Genomic DNA, 21502 nt, shown 5'->3' with positions numbered 1-21502 from the left:
GGCAGATTAGGGGTTAAAAAAAATATGCAGTTGTCAGCGATAGCGGGGACGGCAGAATAGGGGTTAATAAGTGTAAGGTTAGGGGTGTTTAGACTCGGGGTACATGTTAGAGTGTTAGGTGCAGACGTAGGAAGTGTTTCCCCATAGAAAACAATGGGGCTGCGTTAGGAGCTGAACGCTGCTTTTTTGCAGGTGTTAGGTTTTTTTTCAGCTCAAACTGCCCCATTGTTTTCTATGGGGGAATCGTGCACGAGCACGTTTTTGAAGCTGGCCGCGTCCGTAAGCACCGCTGGTATCTAGAGTTGCAGTGGCGTTAAATTATGCTCAACGCTCCCTTTTTGGAGCCTAACGCACTGAAAACCCAGCCATTCTGTGAACTCTAAATACCAGCAGTATTTAAAAGGTGCAGGGGAAAAAAAGCATGCGTAGCTAACGCACCCCTTTGGCCGCAGAACTCTAAATCTAGGCGTAAGTAAATCAGTTTATATATTTTGTATTGTATCTGCTGTCTGAATCAGGAAAGTTTCTGTTTTTACTCCCATGCCTCTTTAAAGAATCAAACTATCATGAGCAATCTGAGATCTTTTCATATCCAGACCTTACCAAGTCAAAATTAAACTTTCATGATTCAGATAGAGCAGCAATTTTAAGCAACTTTCTAATTTACTTTTATAATTCTAATTCTTTCTTCATTCTGTTGGTATCTTTATTTAAAAAAGCAAGAATGTAAGCTTAGGAGCTAGCCCATTTTTGGTTCAGCACCTGGGTAGCGGTGGCTACATTTAGACACCAAACTTAAATCGCTACCCATGTGCTGAACCAAAAATAGGCTAGCTCCTAAGCTTACATTCTTGCTTTTTCAAATAAAGATACCAAGAGAATGAAGAAACATTGATAATAGGTGTAAATGATAAAGTTGCTTAAAATTGCTGTTCTATGCCCTGAGATCCGGTTCCGGTGGAGGAGGAGCTACACAGCAGTGGCTCAGCTTGTTTCTCCAGTCTGTTGGACACTGGCGGTGATTTTCTCTCGCTAGCCCCTTGTCTTGGGACTTACCCTTGACAGTTACATCACCTACTCCGGAACCCTAAACAGTGGATTACCATCCCACTGTCTTGACCCGAATCCTTTTTTTTCTTTTTTTTCTACTCAACACACAGGCACTAACTTTGCACCTGCTCACTGATCAGCAGACTTAAACCTATCTTTACTTACTGATAGCCCTACCTCGTCAGCCTGCTTTCGCCTCCAGTGTTGATAACCCTAACGGACCCTGACCCTCCCCCCTCCCTGCACCCGCCATCTCCTACTGCCTTTCCCGACAGTCTCACAACAACCTACCTGTTTGCACCTGTTGCCCGCCTGACGAGTCTTGTCGCTGGGGGCCCGTCCCTCTCCTTCCCCCACCGGTGCTGCGCGGGGGGGGGAGTCGGACTTGGATCTGAGCGTGGACTCGCTGTACAGTCGCTCCCATGTTGTGACGGCCGCTCGGCGGGCGCCGCCAACTCCCCCCCCACCGGTGCTGCGTGGGGGGAGTTGAGCGCGGCTCTTGCCTGGGAAGCCGTTTCGCTGGCTGGCACGTCCTCTGGACTGGTCCTGTGACAAAACGAGCTGGAAATAACTACGGAGGGTGACCGGCCTAAGGACGTCGCAGGAGGGGGTGAGTCTGAGTCAGCTTGGCATGGCGAAAAGTCAAATGTATTGACATCAAGTGATTTGGAAGCAGGCACTGACACCAGCAAGGGCCTATTCATTAAATAAAGGGTCAACCTATCTTTAATCACATACTGGGACTGCTGTCAGTTAAAGTGAAAAGACTGTTCAAGGGAAATTATTATAAGCCTGAACGAACTTTTGTTCCTTTCCTTATTTGATAAGCGCCGGGGATGCTGGATAAAGTCTTTACTTATAACGCTCTAATTATTCCTCCTTAAATCATTTTTGCCTGAATATTGCTGTTCTTTAAAGCATTATTGTATGTATTAGCATCTTTGGCATTCTCTTCATAGTCTTGCCACTACTGTTTGTTGTAATAACTGATGCCCCTGAAGGTTTACTTAATTTATCCTTAACACGACACAAGTTACTGGGTGATCTAAACACCTTACTTAAAAAAAAAAAATCAAGGAAGGGCAAATCGGAGCCTAAGAGGGAAGAGAAGAGGGCTTACATTTAAAGTATTTCTTGACTGTTTGCATTATATCCATCTTGCTGCAGTTGTTGAAAGCTTTCTGTAAAATATAGGATTTCTTAGATTAACGCCCAACAACTCACTTCTGTCAGCAAGTACAATTTAGAACTTAGTCAAATCACATTTCTTGAGACTCTCTACTCCCCTGTGCTTAATTTTTAAAATTCCCCTCACTACATACTTTACCTGGTCTTCTTAGATTAAATCAAGTTATTCATTATACTGACTAAATTTGTTATCCACTGTATATAACCTGCTATACAAGCACATACGGTTCCTACCCTAAGTCCACCCTAGTATATTTTATATGTTTAGTATGTCCATTGGTTCATAGCTAAATTTATAATCTCTCTGGTGTAGGGCCAAGGGAAGCTTTATTCTCGGCCTTCCACTTAGTAGAGGTTATTATTTAAAGTCAGACTATTTACTAAACATTTTTTTCATCACAGCATTAAAGCTGTTGAGAGATAACCTGTAAGCTCTTTAAGTGACTCATGCTTGACACCTATTTACCTTAGGTCTTACACGATAAACATCAGGGAGATTAAGAAATTTTCCATAGGATGTGACTGGTGCTTAGTTCTTACTTCAAGGTTCTCTCTGCCTCAATTTTTGCTAGGCTCTACATTGAGTCAAACTAGTCCCCTGATTCTGCCCCCCTCCTGCTGCCACCATCGTTTTGGCGATCGAGCCTTACTCACTTCACCTGGCTAGGCCCCTAATTCCCCCTTTTTTTTTTTTTTTTTCTCTCGCACTTTGATAATAGATTGTCTCACTGACACTATTTCCTCACCTTCCTCACCCCTTACCCCCACTCTTGCATGATATTCTCAACATAGTAGACACGGGGAGGATTTTTCCCCTAGTTTCACTTTTTTCTCTTTTTTTCTTTTTTTCCACTATTTTCTTTTGCGCTCACAGCGGCACATGGATACATTTTTTCACATTCACCCCAAGACTCCCTCGCCAACGATGGCGGCAAGACAAAGAGACAGAAGAGTAAAAAATACTGCAGACATTCTGCCCGAGTATCAAACGTCCGTTACATTACCTCTCGCACCTGATACCTATAACATGCAAATTTTGGTTTCCAAAATCTCAGAGGCTCTGACACCAAATTTTGACATACTCAAGGCTGAGATTAAGCAAGACCTTGCATCACTCTCACAAGAAGTCAGGCAATTTGCCATCAGAATCAGCGAAGCTGAACAGAGGATTTCGGATCTGGAAGATCTGACCACATTACACACCACTAACTTGGAAGCAGTTAACTTATCCATTACAACAATACAGACCAAATTAGAAGATCTTGAGAATCGTTCCCGCAGGAATAATATAAGGATAATTGGTATACCAGAGAACGAGGCCCATGAGGACCTAGCTATGTTTGTTTCAGAAACAATGCCACAACTTCTTAAACTCCCACCTAACTACCCCAAGATTATAGTCGAAAGAGTCCATAGGCTAGGTAAGCCCTGGATAGATAACAAAGGGAATCATAGGCCTAGACCTGTAATAGCGAAACTCTTGAACTTTCAAGACAAAACTCTTGAACTTTCAAGACAAAGTTGCATTGCTACAGTTCTTTCGTAAGAATCAACCTATATTCACTGGCGGATCCAGGATTCTCCTCTTCCAGGACTTCTCCCCTGGCTCCAATTTGCTCCAAACTCATTCAGCAAGGATACCAGGCCACTATTATCTATCCAGCAAAATTAAAAATTATAGAAGGCACAAATACTCATGTTTTTAACTCTTTATCAGAGGTTGAACAATTCCTGAAATAATCAAACTTGTTAGATAGACAACCATCTGAGCAAGGCAGGTCATTAGCTCCTTCCTAAATTAATTCCTGTGTCTTGATTTTCTTCTTTTCTTTTTTTTTCTCCTCTCCCCTTTTTTTTTTCTCGGTATCAACAGTAATTGGATTATGTCAGATAGGGATTGTTTTTTCCCCTTCTTTCTTTTTCTTTCCCTTTTTTTTTTTTTTACCCCCCCCTTTCCTTCCCCTCGCCCACTTCATCGGATATTATTCCTTTCTCTCTGAATGGGAAACCTTAAGTTAGTATCATGGAATGTGGGCGGGATCTCCACTCCCATTAACAGAAAATCTATCCTTACGCACCTGAGAAAATTAGATACCAATATAGCATTCTTACAAGAGACCCACCTGACTCCAGAAGAGTCTTTAAAACTTAAGTCTACCTGGGTGAAGGAAAAAATTTTTTCTCCAGGTGTCTGAAGAAAGAGAGGGGTGGCTATATTAATCAGGAAAAAAACTGACCTAGAGGTTATTCACAGTGAGGCAGACTCACAAGGTAGATTTGTCCTGTTAAAGATAAAAATTGGCAAAGAGATCTTCACTCAATATCTATGCCCCTAACAAACTGGTTCCAGCCTTCTGGTTTAAAATACAGGCTAAGATTCTTTCTGTGCAAGAGGGTCATCTGGTTCTAGGCGGAGACTTTAATATGGCTCCAAATTGCCAGTTGGATAGAATGAGACACTCAGCAAAACTGCCCAAACAAAAGAGAGATAATTTAGAAGCAAAATTATTTAAATCAATTAAGCAGAATCTGGCAGTTAAGGATATTTGGAGATGTCAAAACCCAGATGTTAGAAACTTCACCTGCCTATCCAGGGCTCATAAGACTATGTCCAGAATTGACTTACTCCTTATCAGCGATTCTTTATGTAAATTTGAAGTAAAGACAGGCATCCTTCCCATCTTTCTCTCAGACCATGGTCCAACATATTTAGAGCTTCAATTGAGTCAGTTTAAAAACAAACCTATACGTTTCATTTTTCCCTCATTTCTTACAACAGACTTAAAATTCAAAAACTGGCTTAAACTTAAATTTGCTGACTATGTTCAACATAATCATCATTACATAGATTCTCCTCTGCTCTTCTGGGAGGCCGCGAAGGCTGTCCTTAGGGGTGAAATAATAGCTTATAGTGCTATGAGACTGAGGAAAATAAGACTGAGAGAAAAAGAAATTACTAACTCAGTAATTAATTCTTATAACTTGTATCTCCTGGAAAACTCGCCCAGGAATTGGGCGAAATATATCAGTGCCAAGAATGGTGGGGATGCCTTTGCGGTCTTCCGGGAGACACAGAGGGATCTAAAGCTGCAAGCCAGGTTATACAGATTTGGGAATAAATCGGGTAAGCTGCTCGCCAATTTAGTTAAAAAAGAAAAAAAATCATCCTGTATCGAAACCATACAACAAGAGGGTATCTCCTTAAAGAAACCTGAAGAGATTGCTCAAGCATTCATTACTTATTATCAGGACCTATACTCCCACAAGAGCTCGGATCAGTTCAATGAGAGGCAATTCTGGGATGAAATTTCCTATCCTAAAATCACAGCTGATCTACTTGAAATTCTTAATGCTCCAATACTGGAGTCTGAGATCATAAAAATTATTTCAGATCTTCCCCTTAATAAAACACCAGGTCCAGATGGTATGCCCAATGAGCTCTATAAAATTATGAATACTGAGCTAGCCCCTTATCTCAACAATCTTTACAACAGTATTTATGTTAAGGGAGAGCCAGTCGCTACTTCCTTTTCTGCTTCTAACACAATCTTAATTTTGAAAGGTAGGAAGGATCCTTCACTCAAAGAGTCATATAGACCGATAGCCCTTTTAAATGTAGATTATAAAATTCTAGCTTCAATTCTCGCCAGCCGTCTACAGCAATCACTTACTAAAATTATACACCCAGACCAGGCTGGATTTTTATTCAAAAGAAATTCCTCGGCAAAAATCAGAGAGGCTCTGATTGTAACTGAATATTTTAAGTCAGGTGGGATGTCGGGGGGAGGGGGATGCCTCTGATTTAGCTATTGTCTCAATAGATGCAGAGAAAGCCTTTGACTCAATTCATTTTGATCATCTTTTCACTTCTTTAAATAAATTTGGATTCAAGGGTGAATTTCTAAGATTTATTAAAAATTTATATAAAGATCCATACACAAGACTGATTGTGAACAACAGCATGTCTTCACAGATAACCCTCGGAAGAGGAACTCGACAGGGGTGCCCCCTCTCCCCCCTGCTCTTCGACGTCTCAATAGAGCCTCTGGCGATCATGGTCAGACAGCAATTGCCGGGAATTAAAATAGGTGACCAAGTTATAAAAATAGCCCTCTATGCGGACGATGTTCTACTTTATCTTTCAGACACCCATTTTAGCATACCAAAATTTTTAGATATTGCTACTAGGTTTGGATCTTTCTCAGGCTACAAGATCAATCAAGCAAAATCAGAGCTACTATGGCTGAGGAAGAATAAAAACTCTCTTTCCAACATCCCTTTTAGCCTGGCAACAGACTCTTTCCGATACTTAGGAATTTTCATTGCCTCCAACCCAGCGGAGCTTTATGATCTCAATATTACTCCAATTCTAAATACTATAAGGGAGAAATTGAAAAACTGGCAGGGCCTTCCATTATCTATCTCCGGTCGGATAGCTCTATTTAAAATGGTCTTATTACCAAAACTTCTTTACGTATTACAGAACACTCCAATACTGCTATTGGAAAGGGATGTGCGATTACTTAACAGCACACTCAGCAAGTTTATTTGGCAGGGGAAAAGACCAAGGATATCTTTAAAGAAATTATCCCTTTCAAAAGAATACGGAGGCCTTGCCCTGCCTAACATTCGCTTCTACAATTATGCCTTTCTTATGCGAGTAGTAGCTGATTGGATCTCTAATAGTAATTATGTAACAAACAACTTATTAGAGGGAACCATATGTTATCCGTATATCCCGTCAGCATTAATTCACTTTCCTCCTAAAGAATTACCTAAAGAAATTAAATTGTTTAAATCCCTTTTCAATCCATTAAAAGCATGGTGGAAAGTGGGGGAACTTTTATCTCTAAACTGTAAAGTCTCACAATACTTACCATTCTTGGGCAATCCGAAATTTCCAGCAGGGTTGAGGTCGACTCTATTTAAAACTTGGCATAATCAAGGTTTGGATAAAATGACATGCTTAATAGATACAGACAGGAAATGTGTTAAATCCTTCGAAGAATTAAAAAGAGAATTTAATATTAGCAACAAGGATTTTTTCGCATATTTACAAAGTAGACATTTTGTCACAGGGCTCATGACAGAATCAGCTTGGACGTGGTCTCTGGGCAAACTGGAAGGCTGGCTAGTACTGTACAAAAATGGTCAGAGATCCATTTCTTTATGTTATCAATTAATTAATTCTAGCAAAGCTGATTTGGCGACGCAGAAACTTGCTCTATTATGGAACCAGATGACCCCTCATTATATTATTGATACTAAATTCATTCAATCATCAATCCAGAAAATAGCTCAGGTTACCTTGTCAGCCACCTGGCGTGAGTCGCATATCAGACTATTACACAATTCTTATTTTACCCCCAATAGAGGGAGTAGAATCCGTAACTGTGGGTTCAATAAGTGTCCAAAATGCTCACATATAGCAGCAAATTTAATTCATATGATATGGGAGTGCCCTAAAATAAGACACCTGTGGTGGAAGCTAGAGTTCTGGCTCACCAGAACTCTTAAAATTCCTATACCAGGTTTTACACAGTTACAAATTACATTTGGGCTCCCGAACCACTCCGAATATCAAATAAACGATAATATTATCCTCCTTTCCATACTAGCTACTAGATATCTTATCTTTAAAAATTGGAAGCTAAGAGTAACGACATCCATTCCAGAAATTAAAAATTGCTTAAAAAAACAATGCCTGCTAGAGCAAAGAGATACTAACTTAGATAATGAAGAGGATGTTATACAATTTTTCAATAAATGGTCAGTATTTATTAGATCCTTGCCGGATACAGAGATAAATGATTTCATTTTCCCATTCAGGAATTCCGAATTGGTACTCCTGGGGGCTTGGTAGAAATTCAGATGAGAAAGCTGACCTATTACATCATACTAGATGTATCTTTTATAGACCTTGTTAAGTACAGCCTCTTGGGGGGCGAGGGGAATGACTCGATTAGGAGGGGGACTCTTTTCTTCTCTTTTTTCTTCTTTTTTTTTTTTTTTTTTGTTCTCTCCCTCTCTTCCTCTTTTTTTTCTTCTCTTTTTTTTCTCTCTTTTTTTCCCTATTGCTATTAAGATAGGTTGTATAAGTTCAAATTAATAAAATATTCAAGGTCGACTATAAATTAATTTTCTTTTTCAAATGCTCAAATTGCGTCCTGCGTGGCGTTTTGCGGTCGAACTGTAGACCATAATTGTTAAAAATTTAAAATACGTCTTGCATGGCGTAAACTGTTGGAAGTTATTTTTTCTTTTGCTAAATAAAAAAAAAATTGCTGTTCTATCTAAATCATGAAAGTTTAATTTTTAATAGACTATCCGTTTAACATCCTGATTGTGAATTACTAGACACAAAAGGTATAACATATTACCACATTGGAACTATAGAATTTACTAGTATAATTAAAGGGACATGAAACCCACATTTCTTTCTTTCGTTATTTAGACAGAACATACAATTTTAAACAACTTTCCAGTTTACTTTTAATATCAAATTTGTTTCATTCTCTTGGTATCATTTGTTGAAGGAGCAGTAATTCACTACTGGTTGCTAACTGAACACATGGGTGAGCCAATGACAATCAGTATATATATGCAGCCACCAATCAGCAATTGAGGAAGAAAGGAAAACTCAACAGCTTGTCTTTTAAGTATTAGGTTAGTACAATAAAAAGCTATTATTGCATACCACATTACTCTGGTATTTTGGAACCTTATTTATATATATATTTATTTAGTTTATTTTCAGTGGTATGATTTAAGGCTGTGACACACTGCAAGGGATGCGGCGCGAGGCGAAGCAGCTGCTTCGCTCCGCATTGCATCGCTTCTGAAGATCAAATATTTTATCTCTGAGCCCTCAGCTACGCGACCTGACGCAGCAGAGTGCTCAGAGATGAAAAGGCAGGACACAATGAGTACGCACAGTCGCATGTACACGCTGCAAGCCGCTCCACTTGCAGTGTGTCACAGCCTTAAGTGATGAAAATTATTAGCGCCCCCCCCCCCAGTTTTGACTGTGGTATCTTATGTGCCCCCCCTATATATTGTTCCTAGAGTCGTCACTGCTCCAAAGCTTGGGGCATCCTGGGGGGTTCCTGCTGGCATTTAAACCCTGCGCCCTGGACACAGGGATAGTCACATAATGCAAAGTCCCAAACAAGTTTGCTAAGGCCGGCTCCCAAACAATTGCTGCTCCACAAGTTCCAGTGTCCTTAAGTTCCATGGCCAAACTGTCTCCCTGTGTGACACTCTGTTGAGTACCGGCTGACCCACCCACAAACAAAGCCAGTGCTGGTTTCCCAGCTGTATTCCCACCCCAGACCAGAGGGGGAGGTTGCTCCTTGGTGGGGCAGGTGAAGCTCAGGTGACCAAACATGTGGCACCAACTGTATACACTTTTATCCTCCTTACCCAATGCAACGCCTGCCCTCAGTGAGAAATACTCCGGGACAAGAAAAGGGTAGAGACCCTGCCAAGCTACTGAGGGGAGAGTCTGTCTGTCTCTTCTCCCGAGAAGGAGATCAACCGCTGGGGAGGGAGATCTGCTACCTCCGCTCCATGGGAAACTGTGCTGCCGCTGGGGGAGAGACCAACTGTCTCCTCTCCCAGAAAGGGATTTGGCCGCTGGGGAGAGATATCGATACCCATCTCTCCCTGCAAGGGTTTCTCTGTAAGGGGAGGGAGGATGACTACCTCTGCTCCCGGGGGAATGGCTCTGCCGCTGGGGAGAGAGACCGACTGCCTCCTCTCCCGGCTCCTGGCTCTGCCGCTGGGGAGAGAGACCGACTGTCTCCTCTCCCAGGAAGAGGTTCTATTTACGGGGAGGGAGGATGACTACCTCTGCTCCCGGGGGAATGGCTCTGCCTCTGGGGAGAGAGACCGACTGTCTCCTCTCCTGACTCCTGGCTCTGCCGCTGGGGAGAGAGACCGACTGTCTCCTCTCCCGGGAAGGGGTTCTGTTTACGGGGAGGGAGGACAACTTCCTCCGCTCCCAGGGGATGGCTCTGCCGCTGGGGAGAGAGACAGACTGTCTCCTCTCCCGGCTCCTGGCTCTGCCGCTGGGGAGAGAGACTGATTGTCTCCTCTCCCGGGAAGGGGTTCTGCTGCTGGGGAGAGTTATTGACATCCATCTCTACCTGCAAGGGGTTCTCTGTAAGGGGAGGGAGGACGACTACCTCTGCTCCCAGGTTTCCTGGAGCTGTTACAGGTGCTGGGCAGAGGCTGGCGGCTCTCTGCCCTGTTGTCAGCACTTCTGCTGGGGTGGCTCCCTTGTCCAAGTCTATAAGCTCAGAGCCAGACTGCTGATCAGGATCCAGCAGCCCTAGTTGCCTTTTTCTTTGCTGCCACTCCTCCATAGTCGAGCTCCATGAATCCCAGAGGGCTGCACCCCATATCTGTATGCCCCTGGCACGCTGCTTAGCGAGATCCAGCAGCCTCTAATATTCCTTGACCAGTGCCTCTTCCTGGTCAATTATAAAATCCAGATCGTCCAGCAGCCAGGTCTCCTCCAAGAGATCCAGCAGTTCCTCTTGGAGCCCAGAGATATCCTCCAGACCCTGGTCTGTCTCGCTCCCAAACTGTGGGTACTCTGTCCTTTTTGTAAACAGCAATCCAGGGCCGCCGAAGCCAAAGCCCTCTGTGGGGGAGCCTTCCTCCAGCCATGGCTGCGCTTGCATATAAAAAGCCATTAGAGGGCCCGATAGCCGTCCTCCACCCACATCTCTTGCTGGATCAGTCTATGTAGAACAGCTAGCCATTCCTTCTTTGGCTGTTCTCCCAGGAAAGGCAGTCTCACAGTCTGCCGAACCCGGAATCTTGTGTCATTTGTGGGGAGGACCTTTCCATTTTCCTGCTCCTGTTGCAGAGCCTCCCACCAGAGGTCTCGGAGGGCAAGGTTCCACCATGCCAGAATGTCCTTTTCCGAATAAGGATCATTTGTTCCGGTAAGCATCTTTTGTACTCTTCCTAGGAATTCTTCCTCCATATTTACCGGCTACTGTGTCACTTCTATTCTGTCAGCAGGAACCTTGTAAAAGAAGCAGATCCCACCGCTGCCAGCCAATGTGACGGATACCCCGGCTACCCCGACTGGGTAGCGCCGCCAAATGGGTCCTGCTTCCTCCCTGCCGACTGCAGCTATGTAGCTGGCTAGTGACCACAGCCTGTAGCCACCTCTGATGCCTGACAGCATCAGTACCCAGGGTCCCACCCTGTGGCAGACTCCAGCTACCCAGACTGGGTAGCTCTGCCTGATGCTGCTATGTAGCCCAGGAAAGTGATTTTAGCTGGAGCCCACCCAAATAACTAGACAGACTAGCATTCAGGTTAAACAAGAACTTATTTTATTGTAAAACATACACTTCATTTTTACACAGAGCTCATCTTGATAACACAAAGGACAATCCCACAATTTTCCCGCCATTCCCGCCCCTTCAGACAGCCCAAGACCTAGGGGTGGCAGTTTCGGGTGATCCCGGTGGAGCGGCGGTACTTCCATGATGTCATTTTAAAGCTCACGGTCCCCAGATGCCCCAGTCCAAAAATCACCATGATTCGTTTCTGGAGACCGGAGTTACAGTCCGTTGAAGTTATGTGGAAAGGGTATCCAAAACCCCCGGTTTCCAAAGGAGCTCCCCACCGGTAATTCCCCCCACCTCTTGTCCTCCCTAAGGGCTACTAATCCCCAAAAGAGCTGAGCTCTAGGGCACATGGTTGCTGGAGCGACAAAGCGTTAGCGGGTGTCCTGCTGTCCTGTGGCCGACCGGGAGTTCCAGGAGCCTGGACAGCCTGAGAGAGGTTAGGTGGGTGTCCGTTGTGAGGTGGCCGACCGGTAGTTCCAGGAGCTCAACCAGCCTAGGCGGGTTTTCCTGGTCATACACCAGCTCTTTTAAATAAGTTTGAAACACAAAACCATGTAACCAAAAGCTTCCAGAGATTGTGGTTGCTCTGAGAAGCCCAAAACCAATGAGAAACAACAGGGGTGAGGTTGTAGGGGGGTTGGGGGTAGCCTTAGCTGTCTGGTATTTTCAAAAAAGGTATCAAACAATGTGGATTTTAGAGACATTAAGTCCTCTTTCAAATAAGGGGTCTTTAGTCCCTCTAAGTGATTAGAGGGGGGATGTGGGTTCTGTATGAGCCCCCACACCATGAGCAATTATGGTCAGAGTCACTTCCTTATTGAGTTTGTCACAGATCACAAACAAATGGTGTTTGGTTTAACCAAACCCGTCAGTTGCCTCATTTGCAGAAGACAATCTAGGCTTTAGTCCACAGACACCAAGGCTAGCCCCTGTCATAAAGTGAATAGTTTTGCAGTTATCTGATACAGCCAATTACAGACATATATGTATCAGAGTTAGCATTGAGAAGTCAGCAGGGCGTATTCCACGTTCTTAGAATTGTAAATTTCTCAATTTTTATAGCTAAATTACAAGGAAAGGGGGCAAAATAAATAATAATGAAAATATATTGAAAAGTTGTTTCTATACTAATATTTAAATGTTTTATATACAAATCTCAACTGTCCCTTTAATGGAGAGTATTCACAAGAGATGAAGAATGATTCCATAAGTCTATAACATAAAGTAATGTAAATGCAAGGTACAACAGATAAAGTACACAGGTGGTGGTTAAAGACCAAACGCTTCTTCAGGTAATTATGAATCTGATATGTAATGTTTGAAAAGTCTTTTCATCTCAGTTATAGACAATACAGATGCGAAAATTACAACATAAAATTCCTTATGTCACATACATCACACAATTCAATAGTATTGTAAATTTTACACATAAATGAAGCACAGCCCCATTTAATTATTAACCCCCTGCATATGCATTGATATTCAGCAGACACTGACAATGAGGAATAACATCTATACAGAGCACAATGAGCTATTAATACTTGCGGCATAGACAAACATGGTATCATTTAGCAATTACACAAGGGGAAACAGGCTATGCAAATTTCACTTCACTGCACTTTGCGGTCTCAAACCAGAGTTCTCAATTAACTTAACCATCACTTGGATTTTGATTGAATTTTTTTTTTGGTTTATATTTTGTTTTAGAAATTCATATTTATTTTTGTGAATGGCTGTCTACATCCTCCATCTAATGAGAGCTATACATTATTATGTATGGACATCTCTTTTCATACGTGTCTACTGTAATTAATCATTAATTTATTATTTGCTTATTCATCTAGAATATGGATAGTTGTTAGAGTAAGGGATAATCTTTCTACTTAAACCTCTGGGTATTTTCGCTTCTCTTTATTGAATTCTTGTCAGCTATTGACAAATTGTTATACTTGTCAATTGTGTATACCTAGACTGCAAAATTATTCATATCATGATTGTAAAAAGCATGGTCGTGCAAAACATATCTCATGCTGTTACTTATGCATGATTCTCTAATTGTTTTTATCCCATCGTATATTTTTAATGGCATTTTCAATAAAAAATAAATGTCCCTGTTTTGTTCTATTGCTGCTTACTCGAGATCTTAGTAGGTGCTTACTCATGAAGTCCCTTATGGATCAATCATAACAGTCTTTGCGTATTAATGTGCAAAACATTAAGTGAATTTCTAATGATTATTTTCCATTTCTAAATATTTTTTTCCTTTGAAAAACCGTTTAAAGTATTTCATGTTTATTTTGGAAGAATGCGATATTGATTTATTGCTCATTACCTTTGATTTCCAAGGGTCCATCGATATGTAATTCTGTTTTTTCTTCCTTTTTTTTGTGATTCTTGGATTCTTGGATATAAGATCTTTTGTATATTCCTTTCTTAACTTCATTGAAGACTGAAAACATATTGTGCACTCTTGCAGTATAGCCTGCTAATTCTGTTACCTACAAAACAAAACATTGTTTTACTTTATTAAATTCATAAAATGATTTTAGCTTAGCCATGCATAAAGCTTAAAAAACATGAACTCCGGAGGGCGGAGCCAGCAGCCGAAGCAGCAAGACATGCCATTCCAGAGCTACTGTCGTTTGATCCAACAATTTCTATTTTTGGCACGTTAAGAATTGTTATACTCCAATATCTGGCTTTAAACAAGTTTTGGAACACAGGACATATGATATGGGACAATAATGCAAAACAGTAGACAACACAACAGTACAAAGAAGATAAATTTTTTACACTTTAACCTCCCCTTAAGCTACCCTATGGAGAGGCAAATCTCATCTGCGCTGTGCAACTTATTGCTCTCCCTGGATATCCATCGGCAAGCTCTTATTGGGGAACTGAGAGCTGATGTGGACATGCAACAGAATGCACCGCTGGCAGGGGAAAATGAGGAGGTTGCCAGTCATTGCAAACCAGACTCGCCACACTGGAGAGGAGACGTGCCTCAAGATGCAGAGGAGGTGTGTCAGACAGAGATATGGAGCCCCAAGCCCGAGATAGCGGAAAAGTCAGGTATCTGTGAGCAGTACAGTGCTCTACAGCCCTCCACCATTCACACAGGGCTGGTTTATTCAAGTAGTTCTTTTGTCTAGTGTCTGTCTAGAAAGACACACCCAATGGTCTTTTTGAGTGACATTTGATAAGCCACTCCCTTTTGAATTGGGTTATAAAATACTGTAACACCAGAGCCTCTGTCTCTCTTTTGTATCCTGGGCATGCTGTAAAGATGGCTGAAACTCTCAAGAAATATGGCTAAGTACATTCCTATGATTATTTTAGCAGTATTGAACAAATTGGGGTTAGTGTGTAGTAAAGTTGCCCTGTATCTTAAAATGTGGACTGTATCTGTAAAATATATTTATATATATATACCTATAAATATTTATCTTATTATTAACATATATTGATTCCTAAATAAACTGTTTGACAAATACTGGAGGCCCTCTCATAGAGTTTATTTAACAATTTATCTGTGTTGGTTTTAGTGGTTTCACCATAGAGATTTAGTAGAAAGTAAAGATATTTTAAATTAATAGATAACCACATTTTGGCGGCAATGAAGTTGTAGACGAATCCATATGCCATTTAGTTTTGCAGGAATCAAATGAATGTTGATTTATTTTAAATTTAACTGCAGTAAATGTAGATTTGGTGTTTTATAGCAAAGTTTTTGTATGTAGTACTTTATTTAAAAAGCGCAAATAGTGGTTGGTTTCAAAGGCCTGTTGTATGTTTCTCAAGAAAAGCATGGCTTTAAAAAAACCTGTATTTCTGGTCTGTATAAATTTGCATTTGCATAGGGGAAGGCCTGTTTTGTAGCCTGCTAAATCTTAAATAACCACCACAGTGTTATCTATATGGCCCATGTGTATTTTCTGTCTCTTTGTGTTGAAAAGAGATTTTAAAAAAAGCATGTGATAAGAGGCAACCCTAAAAGGCTTAGGAATTATCATATGAGCCTACCTATGTTTGGCTTCAACTTAGAATACCAAGAGAAAAAAAGCAAGTTTGATGATGGAAGTAAATTGGGAAGTTGATTATACTAGACTGTCCCTTTAATTCTTGTATTTTTCTTGTTTTTGGAAACTGGATACTTTTATTGTTGAGGCAGTTTTCTAGTGAATTTTAGAGACATGTGTTGTGTTGGTTCCATCTAAATGTTTTTACAAACAAAAGCTTTACAGTACTATTTAATAGCTGACACAGTAAGGTTAAAGTGATTGAATATAATGTCCATTTTTATAAAGATTGTAATATTCTTGCACTTTTTTATTTATTTCTTTTTACAAAGGATTCCTTTCTGTGAATGTGTTACACCCAGAGCTGTAGCTTGCCCTATACATAAATTTCATTCTGAATTGTATGGGAAATTGTGTAGAATTTAAAGTTAAGAAATTACAGTTTAATTTTGGGAATATGCTAAGCCATAAGCAGTTTAAAGCATATTTTGTTTTTCCCTCCTTCTTCTTCCATTTCTTTGTTCAGATTTTTAATTAAGTTTGTATGGAATACAAAAGGTGTAACCTTTGTTTTGGGTAACAACGTTAAAAATTTGCATTTCCTGTGTTTGGAGCAGATCCTGGAACCAAAACTACAGTTGAAATTAGCATTTAGAAGTTCTATAGAATCTTCCTGTACTTAAAATATTTTTATAATTTTTCCTCAATTTGGGAAAATATCAGTAAAAAGGATTCCTTGCTTTGCTTTGTTCATTTATTTTATTTAGGTTAGTATTATTGATGGTTTACACCTTTTAAAAGAGAACAATATTTAATTTTTTTAATTTTGTTCTGCTTAATTTCTGTTTAGTCTGGTGTTTCATTGCCCTATAGAGATGATAATTCCATGCATTTGGGGCAGTTAAAATAGTCTGGCAAACTATGCTGTGAGAGACACACTATTCTAAGTCTGTTCCCCAGATTTAAAATAAAGAATAATGAGCAGTGGTTAGAAAAAACGTAACTATATTATTACCTCTGCTGGAATGCTGACCTGCTTATAAACAGATCTAATTACTACCCCTTCTACATGGCTTAACTGCTATGTCCTTTGTTGTGTAAAATTATCATCTCAATGATATCTTGTACATCCTGTGTTAACATTTAAAAAAAAAACAAAAAAAAACACTACTATGCTGTGAGACACACTAACTATTCTAGTATGTATATATATATATATATATATATATATATATATATATATATATATATATATATATATATATATATATATATATAAATATATAAATATTTTTTTTATTATTTTAGTTCTAACGGCTATCTGTTAAAAATGTCTGGAAAAAACTATATTTCACAGGAAATCTGTGATTACTTTAACAATTACATTCATAAATATAATGGTCCATTCCTCATCCCAGAAGCTAAAAACAACAAGTGTGAAAGTGTTTTAGATATACTAACACAGGTATTAACTCTTAAAAAGATGAATAATAAAAGAAAATGTATGATAGCGCAGGCAGTGATTTCAACTATAAAGAGATTAACGGACATTATTGGAGAACTTACAGAGCAAAATAAAGACCTTAAATTAAAGTTAGATAACACACAGACTGACAGAGATTGTATTAAGCTTTCTGCTTTAACTAACACCATACAGATCAGTAAATTACAACGTAAATTAAAATTAACAGAACACATCAGTAACGAATACTCAAACAAAATTACTGAGTTACAGATGAAAATTGAACAAAAAGAAAAAATAATTAGTGATATTTCTGGGAACAATGCAGATAGTGATAACTTACTGCCACAAAGGAAAGAGCCAAAACAATTAGTAAAACAAGATAAAATGCAAATGGGCCCCACTAAAAACCCAAGTTCTGTTCCAATTGCCCCTGTCATAATTTCTGAGAATTTTAACAACCTGAAAGTTCCTACAGGTTTTTCAAATCAGACTAGGCCAATGACTGTAGCAGATAAAGACATTTTTAAGAAATGGTGGGGCACAATCCCCACAAACAGCTTTAATAACTTTTCACATTGGTTTCACAAGGGAACTGAAAAAGCCATAAAATTAGGTATGAGCATGCCGGAATGGACCGAATTGCTTCAAGATGACATGGACCCCTATGCCAACAGGTTATTAGGATTTAATTCAAGTATATGTGATCAGGCTGGCAGGATAGCTAAAACCTTTTTCAATTTTACTAGTCTAGAGAAAGAGATTAGTGAAATTACCATGAGACCACTAGATGGGCCATTTGAAGTAGCAAAAAGAGTTTTATTTTGGTGTGTGCTGCGCCAGCCACAGACCCAACGGGTCTGGAGGTCACCAGCTCACATACAGAGGGTACTTGAAGCTCTCCCCAGAAAATGTCAGGAGTTTGTAAAGCTGTATGATCCAAACTCCACAAACCTACATATGGTGCTCACTAGAGCTGAGAAGTGGTGGAATTATCACCCATACACCATTAAGGCAAATTCTGCAGTGAAGCAGTCAATGGAGAATAATCTGAATATTCACAGGCAGGAATCAGAGAGGGGTAATAGAAGGAATGTTTGTGGATATCAGAATAGTAGAGCATCAAATACAGAAAACTGGAGAGACAGGAATTTAAATGGCGATATTAACAGAGGAGAAAATTGGAGGCTGAGGTCAAATGAGATAAACAATAAGGCCAACTTAAGTTATTGGGAACTCAAACAAAAAAACAGGAGAATGAGAGATCAAATTGGGTTTCTAAAGAAGCAACTGACAGAGCTGGAGGGCTCAAATTAAATCATTCATTTTTGTTTATAAGCATATTTGTTTGCAGTACATTTGTATCGTGTAATGTGTACTTTAGTGTTAAGTTCAATTAATAATTTTAAGTGTTTTTCATTATTAAGTTTTAAATGCCAATATTAAGAATGTATAGTTAATTGATGCATTCTCTTTCTAAAAAAACAATAACAGATACCTCCATTGTGATTAGTTTTGGGAGGCCACATGCAATACCATTTCTATGTAAACTGTCTGAAGTCTTATCTTGCAGGAAGAAAACCAATGAAGATAGAAGGCTTCTCACCTTTCCTTCCAGTTTTTCCCCAATAATACATATTATAGATTGTTGTTTTTCAGGTGTCTTCAGGACTGATCTTACCATGAAGCTATGATGGTGGCGTTGGACAAATTAAATAAGTATAATGTATCACAATGGAGATGTAAAATGGTGCATTAGGCCAAAATAATTATATATATATATATAGCATAAAGGGGTAAATAATCATATAAATCAAGCAACATAAGTTAAGTAAGGGTGCGAGTGGGATGATGCAATAACAGAGGCACTTTCCAACTTAAAGGTAATATAACTGTGAATGTGGTTTCTACTGCAGCTGGAGTGTTGTAGTGTGAAGTAAATATATGCCTGGTTTTAATCTTTTTTCATTCCTTTGAGGGTCTTGGAAAAAACAAAGTGGTTCAAAGAAAGAGATTTGGTAAAGCAAAAGCAAGGACCAGATGCCAAAAGCAAGGACCAGATGCCAAAAGATGACAACAAAGAACTTCAGTGAACCATTATAACTTTTGTTTTACAGGCACAATTCACACTTTCTTAATAAAGATTTTACTACACGCATACCCATCTAGTGTACCTACACTCACACACTCATACATGAACTTTTCCCAATATTTAAGACCATTGTATAAATGTTGCTAATGGGGTTTAGCATAGGATTTTGTGTTTCCATGTATAATTTTAAATTAATTTTTCTAATGAATTGTATAAAGTTAGATTAGGAATTGACAGTCCTAGGAAAGTACAGAAGAGCTCATATTGCCGAGGGAATGATTCCGAAGGGATGGGAGAATTTTTCCTGTAAGGTTTTCGCTCCCACTGTGTTCTTCTGTACTAGTGGGTATAACTAGAAAACGGGGCAACATAGGAGAAGAAAAAGTGAGGGAATGTGGTGACATTTTTATCACAGGGATATTGGAATATAGCTCACAGATTTTATAACTGGCAATTCACATACAGTAGCTGGTTTATTCAAGTAGTTCTTTTGTCTAGTGTCTGTCTAGAAAGACACACCCAATGGTCTTTTTGAGTGACATTTGATAAGCCACTCCCTTTTGAATTGGGTTATAAAATACTGTAACACCAGAGCCTCTGTCTCTCTTTTGTATCCTGGGCATGCTGTAAAGATGGCTGAAACTCTCAAGAAATATGGCTAAGTACATTCCTATGATTATTTTAGCAGTATTGAACAAATTGGGGTTAGTGTGTAGTAAAGTTGCCCTGTATCTTAAAATGTGGACTGTATCTGTAAAATAGATTTATATATATATATATACCTGTAAATATTTATCTTATTATTAACATATATTGATTCCTAAATAAACTGTTTGACAAATACTGGAGGCCCTCTCATAGACAATTTATCTGTGTTGGTTTTAGTGGTTTCACCATAGAGATTTAGTAGAAAGTAAAGATATTTTAAATTAATAGATAACCACACCATCAAGTGAGATACCAGATGCTGTTATCTGGTTGAAGTTGTGTGCTAGGCGGCATCCCCTATTTGAACACTCTAGGAGCCATCCATGCTTTACCAGAGAGGAGCGTACTGTTGTTTGAGTCGGAATTGGTAAGGTGCTTCAAACAATCCTCAAAACCGGAGTGGGGTAATCTCTTTCTAGAGGACATTATATGTTATGATATGTCTAATACATATCCATATAAACACTTTTATCAACACTTGGAAGGCCCTGCACTGATTAAGAGAGTTCCGGCTGATCCATGGTCAAATGACTGATCCTTAAGGGATACATGATAAAGACCTACCAAAAACAACTCTCAGACTCCAGATAGGCTGTGTGACTTACTAAGGATTCTTTATCTATGCTTAAAGGATACATACAAAGAGAAGTGCACTCACAGGAACGAACAACTGGCTCAATAACATTGCTAGCCTGTTCTATCGCGATTTACCACCTGGGTGCAGCTTTTTAGCCCAGTAATGCTTTTCACAGAGAAGAAATTTCCTGTAGTATATCAGTCTGATCCCGCCTATGCTTAAAGGATATTACCTTTCATAGCTCTCTACAGAAAGGTTAACTTAACACAGTTTTATGTTTCTATAGCACTCTCTCTTTTTGGTACATGCACAAGGGGATATATTTAACTTCCGCAGTGCTCTTTTAAAAATTGATTACTATATACTCCAGCCTTATATGCTGTAACTGCTGGGTTTGTAGGCACACATACGTTATGCTGTTATTTCTCTAATGGTTTTTTGTTGTTATGTTTCTTATAAAGTACCGTAGAATATCACATTATACTGTATAGAGTCCATCTGAATCTGACTATTATATACTATGCCCTCTCAAACATTTCCTGGAGATGACTTTCTAACAGGCTATTATGTATGTGCCCAGATTATTGAAAAGAGACTTTTCTTGAGCATAGTTACTAAGTATCATAGCCAGCCCTGATGGGCTAACTGTTGTAAGTTTGGCAAAGAGCATGGTTCAGTAACATCTTATCCCGAGACTCATACTATCACTCTTAGAGCGTCGACTGACTGGCACGTGGGTCTAAGGATCTAAGTTTGTATATAGGTTGCTAGTTACAAGTCCCATATTATTTCTTTTTTTATTATTATTTTATCTGTAATTCCAAGTTGGTTACCCCCCCCCCAAAAAAATAGCATACTCTTAGTTCTTGACATAATTACCTTAGCACCAAAGTATCTACTACCCTGTTTATCATCTAGTTTTAAAGGGACACTGAACCCAAAATTTTTCTTTTGTGATTCAGATAGAGCCTGCAATTTTAAGCAACTTTCTAATTTACTCCCATTATCAAATTTTCTTCATTCTCTTGGTATCTT

At 39.6% G+C, this 21502-nt stretch overlaps 1 protein-coding gene across 1 annotated transcript in view; it reads right to left on the bottom strand.

Annotated features, from left to right (window-relative positions):
* Positions 1 to 21502, bottom strand: part of ABCD2 (ATP binding cassette subfamily D member 2) — a 184653-nt gene that overhangs the window by 119173 nt on the left and 43978 nt on the right. The window contains exon 4 of the mRNA XM_053716594.1: positions 13942 to 14107. Coding sequence (XP_053572569.1) covers positions 13942 to 14107 — 166 coding nt within the window. The remainder of the gene's footprint in view (positions 1 to 13941; positions 14108 to 21502) is intronic.

The sequence above is a fragment of the Bombina bombina genome, chromosome 6, assembly GCF_027579735.1.
Source record: "Bombina bombina isolate aBomBom1 chromosome 6, aBomBom1.pri, whole genome shotgun sequence".
In the NCBI taxonomy this organism is placed as follows: Eukaryota; Metazoa; Chordata; class Amphibia; order Anura; family Bombinatoridae; genus Bombina; species Bombina bombina.
This window is presented reverse-complemented; position numbering and strand designations above follow the sequence as displayed.